The sequence below is a fragment of the Chrysemys picta genome, chromosome 5 (assembly GCF_011386835.1).
Source record: "Chrysemys picta bellii isolate R12L10 chromosome 5, ASM1138683v2, whole genome shotgun sequence".
Taxonomy (NCBI): domain Eukaryota; kingdom Metazoa; phylum Chordata; order Testudines; family Emydidae; genus Chrysemys; species Chrysemys picta.
The window spans coordinates 68,495,929-68,515,780 of NC_088795.1; the positions used below are offsets into that span (position 1 = coordinate 68,495,929).

Here is a 19,852-nt window from a genome sequence, read left to right on the forward strand (position 1 = left end):
ATGGGAATGGTGCCAAGCAAACCTCAACTATAGTTGCATTTAGTAGCATAGCTGCCACAAATGTTTACTGATGATACTGAAAGGTGGCTTCAGTTTGAGTAAAATTTAGTCAAAACATTAGGACCTTGTCAAGTCACATGATATTTGTATTTGCATTTCTTTTGGATTTGAAATAATAAACTGAATTATTTTAAGCTTGACTTCAGAGCAATGGGCTTAATTAGACTTATTTGACTGTTTCCTCTAGACTGTAATAGAAAGTACACCTCTACCTCGATATAACGCTGTCCTTGGGAGCCAAAAAATCTTACCGCGTTATAGGTTAAACTGTGTTATATTGAACTTGCTTTGATCCACTGGAGTGCGCATCCCCGCTCCCCTAGAGCACTGCTTTACCGCGTTATATCCGAATTCGTGTTATATCGGGTCGTGTTATATCGAGGTAGTGGTGTATTAAAAACTCAGTATGAATGCACCTTAGTTTGATTATGTTGCATAATGCATTTCCTTCGGTTTTAAATTTGTTGCCTTTTAACTTAAGATCTGTTTTCATATTATGGGAACTATTTAATAGGCATTTGATCCTCTTTGAAAGTATTCATTATTGTTTACTATACCTCTAGCTTTCCCTTGCTTGTCTTTCCAAATGAAATTATCGTAAACATTTTAATCTTTCTATGGAAACCTTCTTTATACCTCTGACTTCTGTTAGTGTCCTTCTGTGGTCTTGTGTATCAGCTTTGAGAATGAGTTGACTAAAATAGATTATATTGTTCAAAATAAGGCAGTATCTTAAAGTAGGCATTTTGTGTACTATTGAGTATCTTTTTAATACTGCCTCTAAGCTCACTTTCTTTCATTTGGGCAGCAATCTAAGCAAATATCTTTTGAGATATTTGCGCTTCAGTAGACATTTTCTGTAAGGTCATAACTATTTAAGAATCCCTCAGCATGAACACTTAAATTCTTTCCAATGTGTATAACCTTTCACTTGCCTACCATTGAATCTTGGCTGCTGTCAAGTTACCCATTTACCTGGTTTTGTTATATCTTATCAAAGGTTTTCACAATCCTTACATTTCTTGACTAATCTGAATAATTTTGTCCTTGGTAAATCTTACCACTTCATAAATCATAATCTTCTCTAAGTAGATGTCAAATATGCTTAACATCGATCCTAGTGTTGATCACTGGGACACCCATCTACTAACTCTTGCACACCAGCTGTATGTCTTCACTGAAAATGCTACAGCAGCACAGCTGCAGCAGTGGTTCGGGGTAGACCCTACCTACACTGAAGGGGAGGGGTTCTTAATTCACATCCTTAAGAGGCGGTAGCTAGGTTGATGGAAGAATTGTTCTGTTGACCTACCACTATTTACGCTGGGGGTTAGGATGGCATAACTATATCTCTCAAGGGTCTGGCTTTTGTGGATCTGCTATGCAGATGTAAGTTCCCCCCAAAATTGAAAATTGTCCATTTAGTCCCTATCTTTATGCCTCATAATAATCTGTTTTTATCATGATGGAACTTCTTACTCATGCTTCCCAAACAGCTTTAATAGCTGATAAACAAGGACTTTCAAAAGCATTCTAATTCGAAAATGGTTAATATTACAAAATCTAGACTGGCTTCTTATATTGCATATGTACCAAACTATGTTACCGCCAGAGCCCCTTGGTAGACTCTGATTCTGCAGCTGAGTAGCTTGTCACAGAATTGCTTCAGTGTATCCTTTCATTATTAAAAAAAAAAAAAAAAAAGTTTCTAGTCTTTGTGATTATGGTGTGGACTGCCAAAAGATAAGCTGAAAATAACCAATGTACTGATGTCTGTACACATCCTGAAATAATAGTTCTACAAGGGGTAAACTGTCCCAGTGGTCTCACTACTTGTAGGTAGTTAATTCTGAAACCTAAAGAGTGACAGATTTTGACTATTTCATTGCTGAGAAGCAGATACATTCAGCTACTGTACTTATTCCACATACCAAACCATCTCTCAGGTCCCCAAAACCCCAGTTGTCTCCTATTAAACTGCCAAAAAATCCACCTTATCCCTTACTCCTTGTGGCAACTAGCACAATGTAGGTGTTAAATTACCGTATTTTCCGGCATATAAGACGACTGGGCGTATAAGACGACCCCCAACTTTTCCAGTTAAAATATAGAGTTTGGGATATACTCGCCGTATAAGACTACCCCTCTTCCAAAGCACACCAAATAAAAATTAAAAAAACATCAGATTTGATTTCAGTATGGTAATTTTAATTCAAATGCTTATGACATGCAGATACTTAGCAGGAAAACTGTCACTTATAAACATAAGGCTGTTTGTCATCAAACATGTAAACATAAAACAGTGCAAGTGGATTAAACTTTTCCTAATTCACTCTAAAGCTGAAAGGAAGGATAAGACAATAAACCCATGGGAGCTGCCATGCTGTTTGTTTTCTAAGCTGTCAACCAAATTGGAACTGATGATGATAGGAGGAAGATAACAAACAATAGAGAGAGAGCAAGTGCCGGGCAAGTCCCTGGCGAGTTAGCAACGCCCATCATAACTGCAAGCTACGGTATTTTTACAGGTTTTGCTGGCGTGACAGTTTCCCTTTAAAAGCCTTCAAAATCCTCCTGTTCGTCATCTGATATCATAAGTACATCAATGACATCTTGTGATACATTTGTAAGGCAGTCATCGTATGGATCGAATTCCGTATCAGATGGTGTGGTCTCAGCTTCGGCTTCCTCTTCATCTTGCCACAAGTAGTCGTCCTCCATACCATCTAATGAATTTGATATGCCACAGTTCTTGAAAGACTTGATTACTGTTTCTGCATCAATATCATTCCAGGCTTTTATGACAAACTTGCACAAAACATCCAACTGTGGAGCACGCATGTTTCCTCCTTTTGTGAATGACTTTTCGCCGCTAACCATCCATTCATTCCACTGTTCTCAAATGCGATCTTTAAATGGCTTGTTTAGGCACACATCCAGTGGCTGTACCAACGATGTCAATCCTGCAGGAATAACTGCCGCATCTGTGTTTAGTCTTGCAAGCCTTTGCTTGGTGCTGGGAGTTAAACGAGCCCTGAACATGTATCCCACACCAGTAGACTACATTTTTGAATAAGTCCACCTGGTCGCCTGCTCCATACATTATCAAGCTATAGCTTTACCCCTTCTTCATCCATCCAGCCTTTTTCATTCACATGTACAAAACAACCAACAGGGAACTTGAGTTTCGGCATTGGTTTTCTTTTAAAAATAATCATTGGTCTCAGTTTGGCGCCATCAGCTGTGCATCCTAGTACCACTGTAAAACTGAACTTCTCATGTCCTGTTGTTTTAATTAAAATTGTTTTTTCACCTTTTTGATGGACAGTTTTATTTCCAACCATATCAAAATTCATTGGAGTTTCATCCATATTTCCAATACTACTTAACGCATAGCCATGTTTAGTGCGCTGTTGTATTGCGTATCGATGGAAACTATTTACTTTGCTATCAAGATCTGCAGGTAATTTTTGGGCAATTTTCGTCTTTTGCCTCAGTACCATATTATGCCTTCCCATGAATCTAGTACACCAGGATACAGTGGCCTTAAATCTGTTGCTGTGATCTGGGTTAGATTTGGCCCACTGAAGTGCAAACAAACGTATTTTATTTCGTGTCACTACATAACCGTTTTGGCGATGCTCATTCACCATGTCTGCTACATGTTTTTCGAGTTCTGGCCAATGTGGGGTGCCTCTTCTTAATGCACACTTACCCCTTGGCATACTCCTTTAATGCTTTCCATTTGCTTTCCAGTCCCGAACCATCTTTTCTGTTACTCCATATTGTCTTGCAGCAGCGCAGTTATTATGTTCCATGGCAAAGTTTACAACTTTAAGTTTGAAACTGGCTTCATATTTCTTTCTTCTTGCTGGTGGAGCCATGATGGGGTTTTGACTGTTGGACATTTGTATACTGTACTGTATGTACTGGTGCTATACTGTATGAACAGGTACAGATACTGGTGCTGTACTGTATGTGATACCCAGTATACAACAACCAGCCAATCACGGCAAGTGATGTACCTTACCGGCGATTGGCTGGTTGTTGTATACAAAGCCTGCTTGGATTGGTCAGCTCTCCCTGCCTGCCCAGCCCTCCCTGTCTCCAAGACTATCAGAGCGGTAGCGCAAACACGCCTCTTTCACCCGTCTGGCCCGCCCTTGTATCCTATTACCTCCTTCTCTGCCTCTCAGATCTCGCACATGCGCGCCTGCGCCGCTTCACTGCAGTCCTCAGGAGCGAGATCTGAGAGGCAGAGGAGGAGGTACGGTAATAGGATACAAGGGCGGGTCAGACGGGTGAAAGAGGCGTGTTTTTCTGGGCACAGCGCCGCTCTATCTCTTTTTTCCATACCCCGGGCGTCCCGGACGCCTGCAGCCCTGCTCCGCCCTTCACTTACACCTTCCCGGTGAGGCGCCCCCTCACCTCGTCATCGGGACCGCGTTAAGTCACTTCTTTCCACGAATCCTGGTGAGTGGATTTTCTTCTACCGTACTTGTACAGCGCCGCCCTTGCTGCTTTCATACGGTCGCCGCATACGGCGGGGATGCGGCCGCAGCCGTTTTTGAGCTCCCCCCACCATATGCGGCGACCGCAGATTCTCCAGTCTGGCTCGGAAGTTTCAGCACCCGCCCTATAAGACGACACCCGGCGTATAAGACTACCCCCAACTTTTGAGAAGATTTTCCTGGGTTAAAAAGTCGTCTTATATGCCGGAAAATACGGTATGTGTTAATGCAAAATCTGCAGCATGTTGAAAACAAATGTAATGGCAGTGTAAAAGTGAATATTTAAAATGTAATGAAATGGGATACCGTTCTGATTGTATTACTTCTTTCATGTTTAATTTACTACAAACTTCCATTTTAATTGTCCTGAGCAGGCAGAATTCTAGTCTGTTGCGCTGCTGTGGAAACCCACAGGCCTTGCTGAAGAACTTAAGTTCAGCTTGCCCCTGTGTACATGGGGCCTATATTTAAAGCTTCAATGACTCTTTTTCTTGGTACCAAAGTGTAAGGCCCACTGTTCTGTAACTTCCAGGATAAGCGTTAGCAGCTCTTAACAAAAAATGGGTACGATGTGGGAGGGCCCTTTGTTAGCGGCTTGCTCTTGTTAATAACAAATTTACATGAATTCTCCAGCTCCTTCTGAGCACTGAGTGTCCTCTGGGCATGGTGATTAATTTAAATGATTTATTGATAAATCCAATTGATGAAGTAACAGCCCTATCCTGGGCTAAAATCTGAAGCCGAGAGAATTTATGAGCACAGAATATAGCTATTGAACTCTCTGAAGTTGTCCTATGCAAGTGTATTCTATCTTCACACCTTCTTGTAATTCCCTCTGCCCTGGTATGCATTGGTCCTTAGAACTCCACATCCCCATACCCAAAACAAACATGGCTGTCTTTTTTTCTGTCTACTGTCTGCTGCATTCTTTTGTCTTGGAGCCAAAATATTGCTCTAGGCCAGGGAGACACTGGAGTTTGCCATTGGTGGCAGCAGTAGGTAGAGTATGCAATTGATCACCCCCTAGCCTATCAGAAATGCTGAGAATAGCCAGATTTTTAACTTACATCTTGAGAGATTTGACTATGAAGAGTAATGGTAAATTGCAATGGATCTTACTGGACAGAGGTACTGGACAGAGGTATCTAGTGAGTGTGTTACAAAGATCTGCATGAGACCAGGTTTTAAATGAAAAAGTTAATAAAGAATTTCTCTCGGAAAGAAGAGGGAGGAAACAATGTACTGTAAACACTCAGGAGAGAAATACAAATGGATCTAGAAAAGTTACAAGGTGGGTGAGGCAATATCTTTTATTGGACCAACTTCTGTTAGTGAAAGAAACAAGGTTTTTGAGCTACACAGAGCTCTTCAGATGTGGGAAAGGTAATCAGAGTGTCACAGCTAAATACCAGGTGGAACAGATTAAGCATAAGAAATTAACACATTGCAAGAGACCATTCAAGATGAAGTGACAATTAACACTTCTGCAGTCACAGGACAAAGGAGGGTTAGTAGGTTACAAATTATTGTAATGAGCCATGAAACCAGTGTGTCTATTGAGGCCATGTCTACACTAGCACTTATGTCAGCAAAACTTTTGTTGCCAGGGGGATGAAAAAATACCCAGGGCTGCCAGGCTCTAGCTCTTAGTGTCCCACAATGCCTCACTTCAGTCAGTGGAAGTGCTCCTGGTGAGCATGCATGCACCACTGACAGAAGGAGCAAGTGTGGACGTGAATCACCATTTTAATTACTGTGGTGACTGTACGTCAACTTAAGTCAACTTAATTTTCTAGTGTAGACAAGCCCTAAGTCTCTAGCAAAGTTATGAATTTAAGTTCCCAGGTTTGTCATTTGAAGGTGTTTCCTTTGAGGTCAAGTACTGAGAGGTAGATATTGAGTGATCGTTTTTTAAAGAGTTTGCCCATGGGTGACAGGATGTTTTTGTTATTTATTGTTTTTCAGTCTGAGTTCTATCGAGAAAATAGTAATTGCCTGACTTCACCCAAGTCCTTGTTGGGGCATTTAATGCACTGGATGAGGTACTCTATATATTGTGGTAGGCATTAATAGGATGTATGGATCTTAGAAGGTGTTGGGGGTATTGATCCACTTAGCAGTGGAGATATGTCTACAGGCTTTGTATCTGTCATAGCAGGATCTGCTGTCATTTGATTTGGTGTGTCCTGGTCTGTGGGGAGCTTGCTTCTGATTGTGAGCTTAGAGAGATTGGGTGCGGTGGGGGGTTGTTTGAGCCCATAAGAGGGGATTTAGGAAAGATTTCTTTCAGGATGTGGTCCCCATAAAGTATGGATTGCAATTGTTTGGTGATGCCCCACACAGATTCCAGTGTGGAGTGGTAAGTGATAATTAGGGGTGTGTAGTTGGTGGGTTTTTTCCTTTATTGAAGCAGATTTTCTTGGAGTATTTGGATGGCCATTTCCATCATGCGATTTACTTCTCTGATGGAGTGTCCTTGTTTGGTGAAGGCAGTTTTAAGTGTGTATCGTGGACTTTCTTCTTGGAGCATATTCTGTGGTGTGTGAGTGGATAACAGATTTCTTGTTGTGTTTGGGGTGGGTACTAGAAATGAAAGTAAGTGTGGTGATCCGTGAGTTTCTTGTATATAGTTGTCTGTAGGGTTTCCTTGTTGAAGCTGATTGTGGTGTCCAGGGAGGTTGATGCTTATGGGGGAGTGTTCTAGAGAGTTTAATGGATTCGTGGTGGTTCTTTTAGGAGAAATTGTGGGATACACACTTCACCCACTTAAAACTGCCTTCACCGAACAAGGACACTCCATTGGAGAAGTAGATTGCATCGTGAAATGGTCCATCCAAATATCCTGGGAGAATCTGCTTGAATACAGGAAAAAAATCCACCGATCGCACACTCCTAGTTCTCAGCTACCACACCACACTGCAATCCAGACGGGATATCCTCAAACAATTACAAGCCATACTAGATGGGGCCTGCACACTGAAATTAATCTTTCCCAACCCCCCTCTTCCACCTTGTCTTTCTCATGTCCTGGGACCAATGTAGCTGCAACAACACTACCAACTAAAGAAGTTGGAAATTCAGGCATGCTATGTTTCATCCTAGAAAAACTTAAGCTGTTTTTCTTGGTTCAGAGATTTTTGATGATGAAGATATACTTGAAAAGTAGTAATAACAAAGAAGACTTTATGGTGATTTTGAATACTAAACAAGGCATGAACTTGCAAAGTAATACAACAAAGAAAGCCACTCTGAAGTTTGGGCTTATCACTGACTGGGAAGCTCATAGCCCTGATCTACATGGGAGTGAATCTTAACCTTTTAGTATTTGTCCATATTGATACATGGCATGGAAAGAGGATTCCTCCAGAGTATATAGCGTCGAACTCTGACAGGCTGATATAAGTTGTTCTATATTTGGCATACAAGTCTTTTATCCAAGCAAGAAAGCAGAATTAATTAGTTTGCGCCTAGGTAGCTGCATGAACCCAAGCACCAGCTGTAAGTATACAGCTGTGTGTTTTTTGAAACTGAGTCAAAAATTTTGTTTTTATCAATATTGTTTTTGTTGGGGAAAAAGTCATGTTTACTATAAGGTAAATGTTATGTGCTTGTCTATTATGGTTTTTCTTATGTAAAACTACTCTTCCTTTGATTTTTTTTTTTTCTTCAAACAGTCAAAACTTGTTGTGTGATGTGACGATAGTAGCTGAAGACATGGAAATTGCAGCTCATAGAGTCGTACTAGCTGCTTGCAGCCCTTACTTCCATGCCATGTTTACAGGTACTAAATATTTTTAACACTTGTTACTTTTAACTATCATCAGACTATGCTGAAGTGCACAGGCAAAAAAGTTTTATAATAATTAATAATTAATGGAGATATCCCATCTCCTAGAACTGGAAGGGACCTTGAAAGGTCATCGAGTCCAGCCCCCTGCTTTCACTAGCAGGACCAAGTACTGATTTTGCCCCAGATCCCCAAGTGGCCCCCTCAAGGATTGAACTCACAACCCTGGGTTTAGCAGGCCAATGCTCAAACCACTGAACTCTACTCCCAGTTTCTATTCAGGCCTAATTTGATGGAATCCAATTTGCAAATTAATTCCAGTTCTGCAGTTTCTCATTGGAGTCTGTTTTTGACGTTTTTTTGTTGAAGAACTGCCACTTTTAAATCTGTTGTTGAGAGACCAGGGAGATTGAAGTGTTCGCTTACTGGTTTTTGAATGTTATAATTCCTGATGTCAGATTTGTGTCCATTTCTTCTTTTGTGTAGAGACTGTCCGGTTTGGCCAATGTACATGGCAGAGGGGCATTGCTGACACATGATGGCATATATCACATTGGTAGATGTGCAGGTGAACGAGCCCCTGATGGTGTGGCTGTTATACCAATAGAATAAAAACCAGCAGGATCTTATTAAGAGGGATAAGGCAAAGATGCCACATTTATTGTAAATATACTGATAAAGCAAAAGATAAAAGTAAACAACGTTGTTTGACTACTTATTTCTTATACATACACACATACATATATATAGAGAGAGTGAGAGAGATTCATTCACACAATCATTCATTCAAGTTCTGTATAGGTGTTATAGTTACCAGCCTAGAAGTTGCTCATGCCAAGTTACTGGCCAGGTATCTTGGTCATGAGGATGGAGCCGAGTCTGTGTCAGGTGCACCTGATGCTCCTGGAGGCTGGCAGCAGAACCAGAGACTCAAAGTCATCAGTCTTTAGAGTCCATTCTTATAGGAATTAATTCCTATGTTAGTCTATGGGAACTGTTTCATCCTGCTGTTGCTGACTCAATCAGCAGATGGCACATTCCTGTCCAAAGTGGCACATTCCTGGTGGCTCCACACTGTCCAAAGTTTGTGTTTCTCATCCTTCCAGGTGATGGGGTGGGTCCCAGTTTACCCTCCGGGGGTTTCTGGTCATCCACTTGACACATTCTTCGGCCGATGGATACTCCTTTTCTAGGCTGGCACCTCCCTAACCATCCATGTATATCAAGCATTCATCAGCATACATTCCATCCCTTAACCATATTTTAATTTACTGTCTCCACCACTTTCAGAGTGTGTGCTAATTCATTTGAGACTCCCGGCCCTTTAATCACAGAGGGTGGGGGTCTGTCCTAGGAGCCATTGAATGAAGTGAAAGTCACTTAACAGCTTATAGTGTTTGTTTACATTGTATAACAAAGTCAGTTAACTTGTTTGTAAGTTTTACATAGTAGTCACAGGATAGATATAATCAATGGTTTCTACAGACAGTAGCTTACAAGTTTTAACAGAAGACCCAAGAGATTTTTGTACTTGGTGAAACTGTTGGATTTTAAAGTGTGGGGGACAAATTATGAGGGGGTCACTGTCACTTGGGGGAATCACTGTTAGTACCTTCTTTAATATCCCTACATGGCTGATGTGGTTAGGTCCTATGATGGTGTCCCTTGAATAGATATGCGGACAGAGTTGGCACTGTGGTTTGTAGCAGGGTTTGGTGCCTGGGTTAGTGTTTTTGTTGTGTGGTGTGTAGTTGCTGGTGAGTATTTGCTTCAGGTTGGGGGGCTGTCTGTAAGCAAGGGCTGGCCTGAGTCTCCCAAGGTCTGTAGGAGTGAGGGATCGTCCTTCAGGATAAGTTGTAGATCCTTGATGATGCGCTGGAGAGATTTTAGTTGGGGGCTGTAGGTGACGGGTAGTGGCGTTCTGTTACTTTCTTTGTTGGGCCTGTCTTGAGGTAGGTGTCTTCTGGGTACCCTTCTGGCTCTGATTACCAGTGAGCATTGATATTTTTATCAGATTAAAAAAAATCATCCTAGTTTTCTGTTCAACTCAAACGAAAGCAACTTTTTCTATTATGCTTTTTTCCATCTCGTTGATAATGCAGAAATGCAAGCCTATTAAGTTAGCTGTATTTTAAATGCTGAGTAGTATTATGTCACACATTCAAAATATCTCTATGTAAACAGACTAACCATTTATTCAGTGAATCGGTGTGGTGGGAGTTTTAAACCCAACACCCAGTGTTGCTTCAAGGATTGGCAGACTGTGTGCTACAGGTACAAATGCTTCCTTCCAATAAGAACCAACCACACTGCCTGTGCTATGTGGCCATTCTCCACTGACAGAGTCCTAAATTTAATCTTTAATTCCTATTTATGTTACACTTCTAATAACCCACATTTCTACCTGTTGACCTGCAAGTTTCACTCACTTAACTGGTTACAACCAAAGGGAAAAATGGAGGCATTTTCTCCATCCAGAGTTATAATTGTAAATGCTAACATTTTGAAAGATATTAAACCTCACACTTTAGGGTTTACATCAATCTCTAACTACTAGGGATTGTGAGGAGATATAATGTGGAGGGACAGATTATCCCACTTTTCATAACGTGAGGTTGCATGCACCATCCTCTCAAACATCTGGCACTGGCCACAATCAGCGACACGATACTGGGCTAGATGGACCACGGGTCTGATTCAGTTTGGCATTTCCGATGTTTCCTGTAGATCAGCGGTTCTCAACCATTTTCTTTCTGAGCTACCCCTCCATATGCTATATAAACTCCATGGCCCACCTGTGCCACAACAACTGTTTTTCTGCATATAAAAGCCAGGGCTGCCATTAGGGGGTACCAAGTAGGGCAATTTCCCAGGGCCATTCGCCACAGGGGGCCCTGCAAAGCTAAGTTGCTCAGGATTCAGCTTCAGCCCTGGGTGGCAGGGCTCAGAGCCCCTGAGCTTCAGCACCATGCGGTGGGGCTTCGGCACCATGCGGTGGGGCTTCAGCTTTCTGACCTGAGCCCCAGCAAATCTAATGCTGGCCCTGCTTGGTGGCCCTCCTGAAACCTGCTCATGGCCACCTAGGGGGCCCTGGACCTCTGGTTGAAACCACTGCTCTAGAGCCTAAATTCTGACAGAGGAACTCAAGAGAAGAGGCAGGAGAGGAGAAGCGTCGTCCTTCCTAGCCCTGGTCTGTCCCCCCATCCAAAGATAGAACCTAATGAGTTGCAGAAGCAAGGAGCCCTGATAAAGAGACTGTCAGATTCTATGGTGATAGGAGCCACATAAGTACATTAGATAGTCTTTTAGTAACTTCAGATAATGTGGGTTACTCTACCTTTAGGCTATGTGTGGCCGCTCTTTATCGCTGGAAGAACTCTCCAGCGACAAAATTAAAACCATCCCCAACAAGGGACAGTAGCTTAATTGACAGTAGTGCAGCTCCCAGTGACTAAATTAATCAGACTACAAAATTGTATTGCAGGTGAAATGAGTGAGAGTCGAGCAAAGAGAGTTCGAATAAAGGAAGTAGATGGCTGGACGCTGAGAATGCTTATTGATTATGTTTACACTGCTGAAATTCAGGTTACAGAAGAAAATGTACAGGTAAGAGAGTAAGAACTTCTCCTAATTGTGGTGTTTCTGTGGTGTCTGACATTTTTGCTCTTCCAAAATAAGGTGATTTTTTTCTTATACTTGCAAAGATAATAGGATTTACTGCTAGAATCTTAACCTTAAGAGAGAGAAAAATATTAGAAAGAAATTGTGTGATTACAGAATTCTCCTTTTTTCTTAAGTGCAAAATCAGGCTCCCCAAGACATTGATTACCTACATTCAAATCCTCAGTACTGCATGTGCTGCAAAGAAAACACCAGTCACTAGTTTGTAGTTTCTCACAAATGATAGATTGACAGTAATCTTGCTGTCTACTAGAGAAAGTATCAGCAAGCCCTTAAATAAATAAAGGGATTTTGTACTAAAATCATGTAACTTTGCTAGTGAAAGTCAAGTGTGTGTGTGTGTGTGTGTGTGTGTGTGTGTGTGTGTTCTGAAATGTGGCTGTTCCCTGCTTGAGAAAAGTCCCATTACTGCAAAGTGAAGATCTCTATTCACAGTATAGCTACACCAGCTATAAGATCCTCTGCACTACTAATTTGCTTCTATGCTGATGTAGAAAAATTCCCCACCTTTGTGATGGAAGGGTAGTTCATGCTCCCAAGGCTAGTAATCACACATCCTGTACTCTGGGCCTAATCCAAAGATCACTGAAGTCAATGGAAAGACTTCAGTGGGCTTTGAAGCATATCATTAGTGCAGTAAACGTGATATCCCCCACACTCATCAGTTTGCTGCTAGTGTTCTACCTGCAAGGCTACCTTGGAGTTTTCATTCTGATAGTGCTAGTTTGCACTGAGTTTTTGTCTTAAAACAAACAAAAATAAACCTCCCCCTTTAAATTAAAGTTTAGTTTATTGAACATTTCCTTTACGTTAGTCCACTAAGTCACCTACTACCACTTGGTCCAAGCTCCTAAATTCTCACTTTGTCAGTGACCTACTAAGTCTGGCTTTTTTTTTTTCAGCTCAAGGATGGACTCTTGCTAGTTAGCTCTATATTTATATCAATCAGTATTTAGCTCAAGGACTTTGCCCATCCCACTCACTCAATCAGCTGATCTTATCTATGACTCATTCATGGCAGACACACTTCAAAGAGATTAGAAATGTCGCAATGAAAGAGTCTAATCAACAATGAAAAATAGATAAAAAATTTAGTTTTTATCCCTCCCACTGTAATATTTTCTTACTATATTTCATCAGATTCAGCCCTTCCCTCTTCTTTGCTTCTGCTGCTTTAAGCTCTGAAGTAGCTATTCTGGAAAGTTAATGCTGGTTGTTTGATAAGAGGTGCTGTTTGGTAAGCTGTATTTAGGTCTCCAGTTGCTCTTGTTACCCTCTGCCTTTGTTTCTCCACTCCCCCTTTTTCTTGCTCTGAGCATTAGATCACTAGCCATTCACACACAGTAAACCCAGAGGGAAAAAAATTGTGCGTTGTTATATGCACCACATACTTGCGCTTCAGTCTTTCAGCCAGAAATGAACAGTTTACTGCTAGACATTGGACTGAGATTATCAGCTCTTTCTTGGCCACAGAATAGCCATCAGTTGGAGTCACTACTGGTCTTAGCCAGTTTGAATCAGTGACCTGGAAGTGATAGGCTTCATATTACATTTTACAAATCTAAATAAATGTTCCATTACCAGCCCCTGTAGCAATCTAGGCCACGCGTGTTCCCATTCTGAAACGGTAACTTCACATCTTACTAACTACACCTCTACCCCGATATAACGCGACCCGATATAACACAAATTCGGATATAACGTGGTAAAGCAGCGCTCCGGGGGGGGGGGGGGGGGGGCTGCGCGCGCCGGCGGATCAAAGCAAGTTTGATATAATGCGGTTTCACCTATAATGCGGTACGATTTTTATGGCTCCTGAGAACAGTGTTATATCGGGGTAGAGGTGTAGTTCTCTTTGGATATTGTTGGCTTGTGGTATTACTGTCTGAGGGCTTTGTCAGCCATATAATAAGTCTTTGATGATGCTGTGCTGTATCCTGCCAAACTAGCAATGGTACAGATCTCTTAATGTTGTTGTGGAGAGCTCTTGCACTATCAAAAATGACAGAGGTTTCATTAAAAGAACAGGAATACTTGTGGCACCTTAGAGACTAACAAATTTATTAGAGCATAAGCTTCTTCGGCTGTAGTCCACGAGAAGTTTCATTAATACTCTTCTCACGTGTTCATGGCAGCTCCTTTTTGCCCATTCAGAAAAAGTTTGATTCCTCAGGGGCAAAACTTCTCCATATATACCTTGATGACTACTTGTGCAGGGGACTGGACTTGATGACTTCTCAAGATCCCTTCCAACCCTGTGTTTCTATATTTTTCTAACCTTCAGTACATAACATTAGGATGGATGGCCAAACTTCAATTAAAAATGAAGTTCTTCTTGTAAGGGCTTTTGTTTAGAGTTTTCTTTCTGACTCTGCAAGCAGCCTTGTGTGTTTTGGATGCTAGTTCTGTCTGAGAGGACATATTTTAGTATGATGTTGACAGTGTTGGCTTCCTCTTGTGTTTATGGGCATGAGAAGTAAAATTTCTGTATTCTAGTAGTAGTACGAGGGATGTTAAAGGCCAGATATCCACAGGTTTAATGCTTCTGAGTCTGATGCAGCTTTCATTTTCACAGCTCCAGATTACCTGGCTGTTTGAAGATGAATCTAATGATGTTGGGGTTGGTAATTTATATAATGTGACCTGGTGAGTGATCTTACCGTTTGTAGTTACTTTGTATATTGAAAAGACAGTCTAGCTTTGATTCGGACTAGATTTACTGAAATAAGAGTTGCACTTTTGAATGTCATCACATGCATTCGTGTCATGGAATTGGCTATAAATGGAAATATATTTCTCTGTGACCCTCATGTTTATTTTAGCTAAAAATCTATTTTATTTGTATTCTGCTAATACTCACATTAAGTGCTGTCCAAATACACCATGGGCAGTTCCTGCCCCAGAGATTTAAAAGTTAAGATGAAAAAAGGCTACCCTGAATCTTTTGGAAGGATAATCCAGTGGTTAGATCCGTAACCTAGGCAGTGGGAGATACGGTATTCAATTCCTACTCTGTTGCAGACATCTGTGACCTTGGGACAGACTTAGTCATTCTGTGCCTCAATTCCCCACCTATAAAATGGGGCAAATAGCACAGAGGTCTTGTGTGGGTAAACACCTTGATGATTGTGAGATGTTCATGTTCAGGTATTGTAAAATACCTAAGATATAATATAATAGATCCTGTTATACTGTGTCTGTAGACTGATTTACTGAACACCTGAGAGGCTCCCACTTACAGGTAGCTTCTTATGATATTTACATGTAATACATTTAATAGGACTGGAAGTGCTATGGTCAGTATATTCAGATCACGTTAGGAAACTTACTCTACTAAATCAGCAAATCTATTAAATGAACAAATATTCAAAAAGTGTGTGGTTTTTGCAGTTTCCGTGCAGAATAGCTATACACAACTGCACTAATGTGGCTATGCTATGCACATGTGCAAATAATTATAGATTAATACCTAATAGTGGAAGGACCATTCTATATATACTATTGTTATGCTAACTGTCCTCTCAGTCCATCTGTTAACAGGAAAATGAGTTTGAGCTTCTTCCTTGATTCGCTTTGGCAAGTAGAAAAAAGTTGAAATAGCCATGATTTGCCATTAGCTGTTACATGAACATGATGTATTTTCCATTTGAAACAAACGTACTGAGTTTGACTTGTTTTTGCAAATAGGTACAAAATACTACAATGGAGTCATTGTAGTGTAGTGGTCTTTTGGGCCTGGATAAATGGTGTGAGCTGGTATTAAGTCACTATTAAATTAGTTTTAACTAGCTATTCATATATTGTGCTAAGCTGCCTTGTTTACTTTGACTTAGAGATGGTCATGAGCAGGAGATCCCTTTATTAAAAATTCTGTGTAAGAATTACTTGTGTTTTTAGGCTTTGTTAAAGAGCATTTTTTTAGAAAAATCTTTCTTTTGTGAGAACATGCTCCTTCAAAGGTCAGACTTGGCAATCAAGTGAACCAAAAAAGGATCAGTTTATTTTCCTGTAATGTGTGGAAACCGAACACCTGTAGGCTTGGATTGCTGATGGATTGAAGGAACTAGTAAAAGAGGTACATTTTGTACACTTGTTCATAGACTGTTTCCTGCATGCAAATCTGAGACTTCATTGGCCTTCCAAAATTTCCTCTGGTAAACTCAGGGAATATCTACACTTACTGGTAGATTGGCACTGCTGCAATCAATGCAGTGATTGTTGATTTAGCACAGGGGTGGCCAATCTGAGCCTGAGAGGGAGCCAGAATTTACCAATGTACATTGCCAAAGAGCCACAGTAATATGTCAGCAGCCCCCCATCAGCTCCTCCACCTGCTCCCAGTGCCTCCCACCCACCGGCAGCCCCGCGGATCAACCTCCCCCTCCCTCCCTCCCTCCCTGCACCTCCCAATCAGCTATTTTGTGGCATGCAGGAGGTTCTGGGGAGTTGGGGGGAAGGAGGAGGAGTGAGGGTAGGGCGTGGGAAGGGGTGGAGTGGGGGCAGGGCCTGTGGCAGAGCCTGGGGTTGAGCAGTGAGCACCCCCTGGCACATTGGAAAGTTGGCGCCTGTAGCGCCAGCCCCAGAGTCGGTGCCTATACAAGGAGCTGCATATTAACTTCTGAAGAGCAGCATGTGGCGCCGGAGCCACAGGTTGGCCACCCCTGATTTAGCGGGTCTGGTGAAGACACACTAAATTGATGGGAGAGCACTCTCCACCTCCCCAAGAAGCGTAAGGGAAATCAACGGGAGATGCTCTCCCATCGACACAGCGTAGTGTAGCCACCGCAGTAAATGGATCTAACTACGTCAACTTCATTTATGTTATTCACGTAACTGAAGTTGTGTAACTTAGATCGATTTACTGCACTAGTGTAGACCAATCCTCAGATAGTAAGTGAAAGGTAAAAGATGGTTCTTGCTTAGGTTTTTCTTAGTCCCTTATTTTAACATCAGTGGTAGATCTTATTTAAAGTTAAAATGTTATTTGACAAATTCAAGAGTGAAACAGAAACAAGAAATGAATCATGAAATGATAATACATGATTCTAAGAAATGGTAGGAGGGAAAACTGCACAGAGAAAATAATGGATTTCAAGAAGGCAGACTTGAGCAAACTCAGGAAATAGGTAGGTAAGATCCTAAGGGGAGCAAGTTTAAGGGGATAAATATAACAAACAATGCAAGCATGTAGGGACGGAATTAGAAAGACCAAGGCACAAAATGCGACGAAACTATCTAGAGACAAAAAGGGTAACAAGAAAACATTCTACAAATACACCTCTACCCCGATATAACACGAATTTGGATATAACGCAGTAAAGCAGCGCTCCGGGTGGGCAGGACTGCGCACTCCGGCAGATCAAAGCAAGTTCGATACAACACGGTTTCACCTATAACACGGTATGATTTTTTGGCTCCCGAGGACAGCTTTATATCAGGGTAGAGATGTACATTAGAGGCAAGAGGAAGACCAAGAACATGGTAGGCCCATTACTTAATGAGAGAAGAAAAACAATAACAGAAAATGTGGAAAAGGCAGAAGTTCTGAACAACTTTTTTGTTTCTGTTTGCTACTAACCTTTTTGGTGAAATCGGACATCTAACATAGTGAACACAAGTGAAAAGGAGGTAGGATCAGAGGCTACAATATGGAAAGAACAAGTTAAAAATTACTTAAACAAGTTCATAGAATCATAGAATATCAGGGTTGGAAGGGACCTCAGGAGGTCATCTAGTCCAATCCCCTGCTCAAAGCAGGACCAATTCCCAACTAAATCATACCAGCCAGGGCTTTGTCAAGCCTGACCTTAAAAACCTCTAAGGAAGAGGTTTCCACCACCTCCTTAGGTAACCTATTCAGTGTTTCACCACCCTCCTAGTGAAAAAGTTTTTCCTAGTATCCAACCGAAACCTCCCCTACTGCAACTTGAGACCATTGCTTCTTGTTCTGTCATCTGGTACCACTGAGAACAGTCTAGATCCATCATCTTTGGAACCCCCTTTCAGGTAGTTGAAAGCAGCTATCAAATCCCCCCTCATTCTTCTCTTCTGCAGACTAAACAATCCCAGTTCCCTCAGCCGCTCCTCATAAGTCGTGTTCCAGCCCCCTAATCATTTTGTTGCCCTCCACTGGACTCTTTCCAATTTTTCCACATTCTTCTTGTAGTGTGGGGCCCAAAACTGGACATAGTACCCCAGATGAAGCCTCACCAATGTCGAATAGATGGGAATGATCACGTCCTTCGATCTGCTGGCAATGCCCCTACTTATACAGCCCAAAATGCCATTAGCCTTCTTGGCAACAAGGGCACACTGTTGACTCATATCCAGCTTATCATCCACTGTAACCCCTAGGTCCTTTTCTGCAGAACTCCTGCCTAGCCATTTGGTCCCTAGTCTGTAGCAGTGCAAGTTAGATGTCTTCAAGTCGCCAGGGCCTTTTGAAATACATTCTAGAATACTCAAGGAGCTGACTGAGGAGCTATCTGAGCCATTAGTAGGGCTGTCAATTAATTGCAGTTTTAATCACACTGTTAATAGAATACCAGTTAGAAATTTATTCAATATTTTCAGTGTTTTTCTTCATTTTCATATATATTGTATTCTGTGTTGTAATTGAAATCAAAGTGTACATTATTTTTTATTACAAATATTTGCACTGTAAACATGATAAACAAAAGAAATAGTATTTTTCAATTCACCTCATACAAGTACTGTAGTGCAATCTTGTCGTAAAAGTGCAACTTACAAATGTCAAACTTTAGAACCTACATGTTCACTCAGTCCTACTTCTTGTTCAGCCAATCACTAAGACAAACAAATTTTACATTTATAGGAGATAATGCTGCCCTCTTCTTATTTACAGTCTCACCAGAAAGTGAGAACAGGCATTTGCATGGCACTTTTGCAGCCGGCATTGCAAGGTATTTACGTGCCAGATATGCTAAACATTCGTATGCCCCTTCATGCTTCGGCCACCATTCCAGAGGACATGCCTCCATGCTGATGACGCTCGTTTTAAAAAAAATAATGCGTTAATTAAATTTGTGACTGAACTCCTTGGGAGAGAATTGTATGTCCCCTGCTCTGTTTTACCTGCATTCTGCCATATATTTCATGTTATAGCAGTCTCAGATGATGACTCAGCAAATGTTGTTCATTTTAAGAACACCTTCACTGCAGTTCTGACAAAACACAGAGAAGGTACCAATGTGAGATTTCTAAAGATAGCTACAACACTTGACCCAAGGTTTAAGAATCTGAAGTGCCTTTCAAAATCTCAGAGGGACGGGGTGTGGAGCATGCTTTCAGAAGTCTTAGAAAAGCAACACTCTGATGTGGAAACTACAGAACCCGAACCACCAAAAAAGAAAATCAACCTTGTGCCGGTGGTATCTGACTCAGATGATGAAAATGAACATGTGTTGGTCTGCACTGCTTTGGATTGTTATCAAGCCGAACCCGTCGTCAGCATGGATGCATGTTCCCTAGAATGGTGGTTGAAGCATGAAGGGACATATGAATCTTTAGGGCATCTGGCACGTAAATATCTTGAGACTCTGGCTACAACAATGCCATGTGAACACCTGTTCTCACTTTCAAGTGAGGTTGTAAACAAGAAGTGGGCAGCATTTATCTCCTGCAAATGTAAACACACTTTTTTGTCTGAGCGATTGGCTGAACAAGAAGTAAGATTGAGTGGACTTGCAGGCTCTAAAATTTTACACTTTTTTTTATTTTTGTATGCAGTATTTTTTTGTACATAATTCTACATTTGTAAGTTCAACTGTCATGATAAAGAGATTGCAGCACC

General features: G+C 41.4%; 1 protein-coding gene across 4 annotated transcripts in view; it reads left to right on the forward strand.

The window, feature by feature from the left end:
• KLHL2 (kelch like family member 2) overlaps window positions 1–19,852 on the forward strand; it is a 122,184-nt gene that overhangs the window by 13,707 nt on the left and 88,625 nt on the right. For 2 of the 4 annotated variants that reach the window (XM_065596515.1, XM_005307442.5), the window contains exons 3-4: window positions 8,246–8,352; window positions 11,843–11,964. In XM_065596515.1, the coding sequence (XP_065452587.1) occupies window positions 8,246–8,352; window positions 11,843–11,964 (229 nt within the window). Of the gene's footprint in view, window positions 1–8,245; window positions 8,353–11,842; window positions 11,965–14,628; window positions 14,686–19,852 lie in introns of those variants that run through there. The other 2 variants (XM_065596516.1, XM_065596520.1) reach the window with 2 other exon arrangements.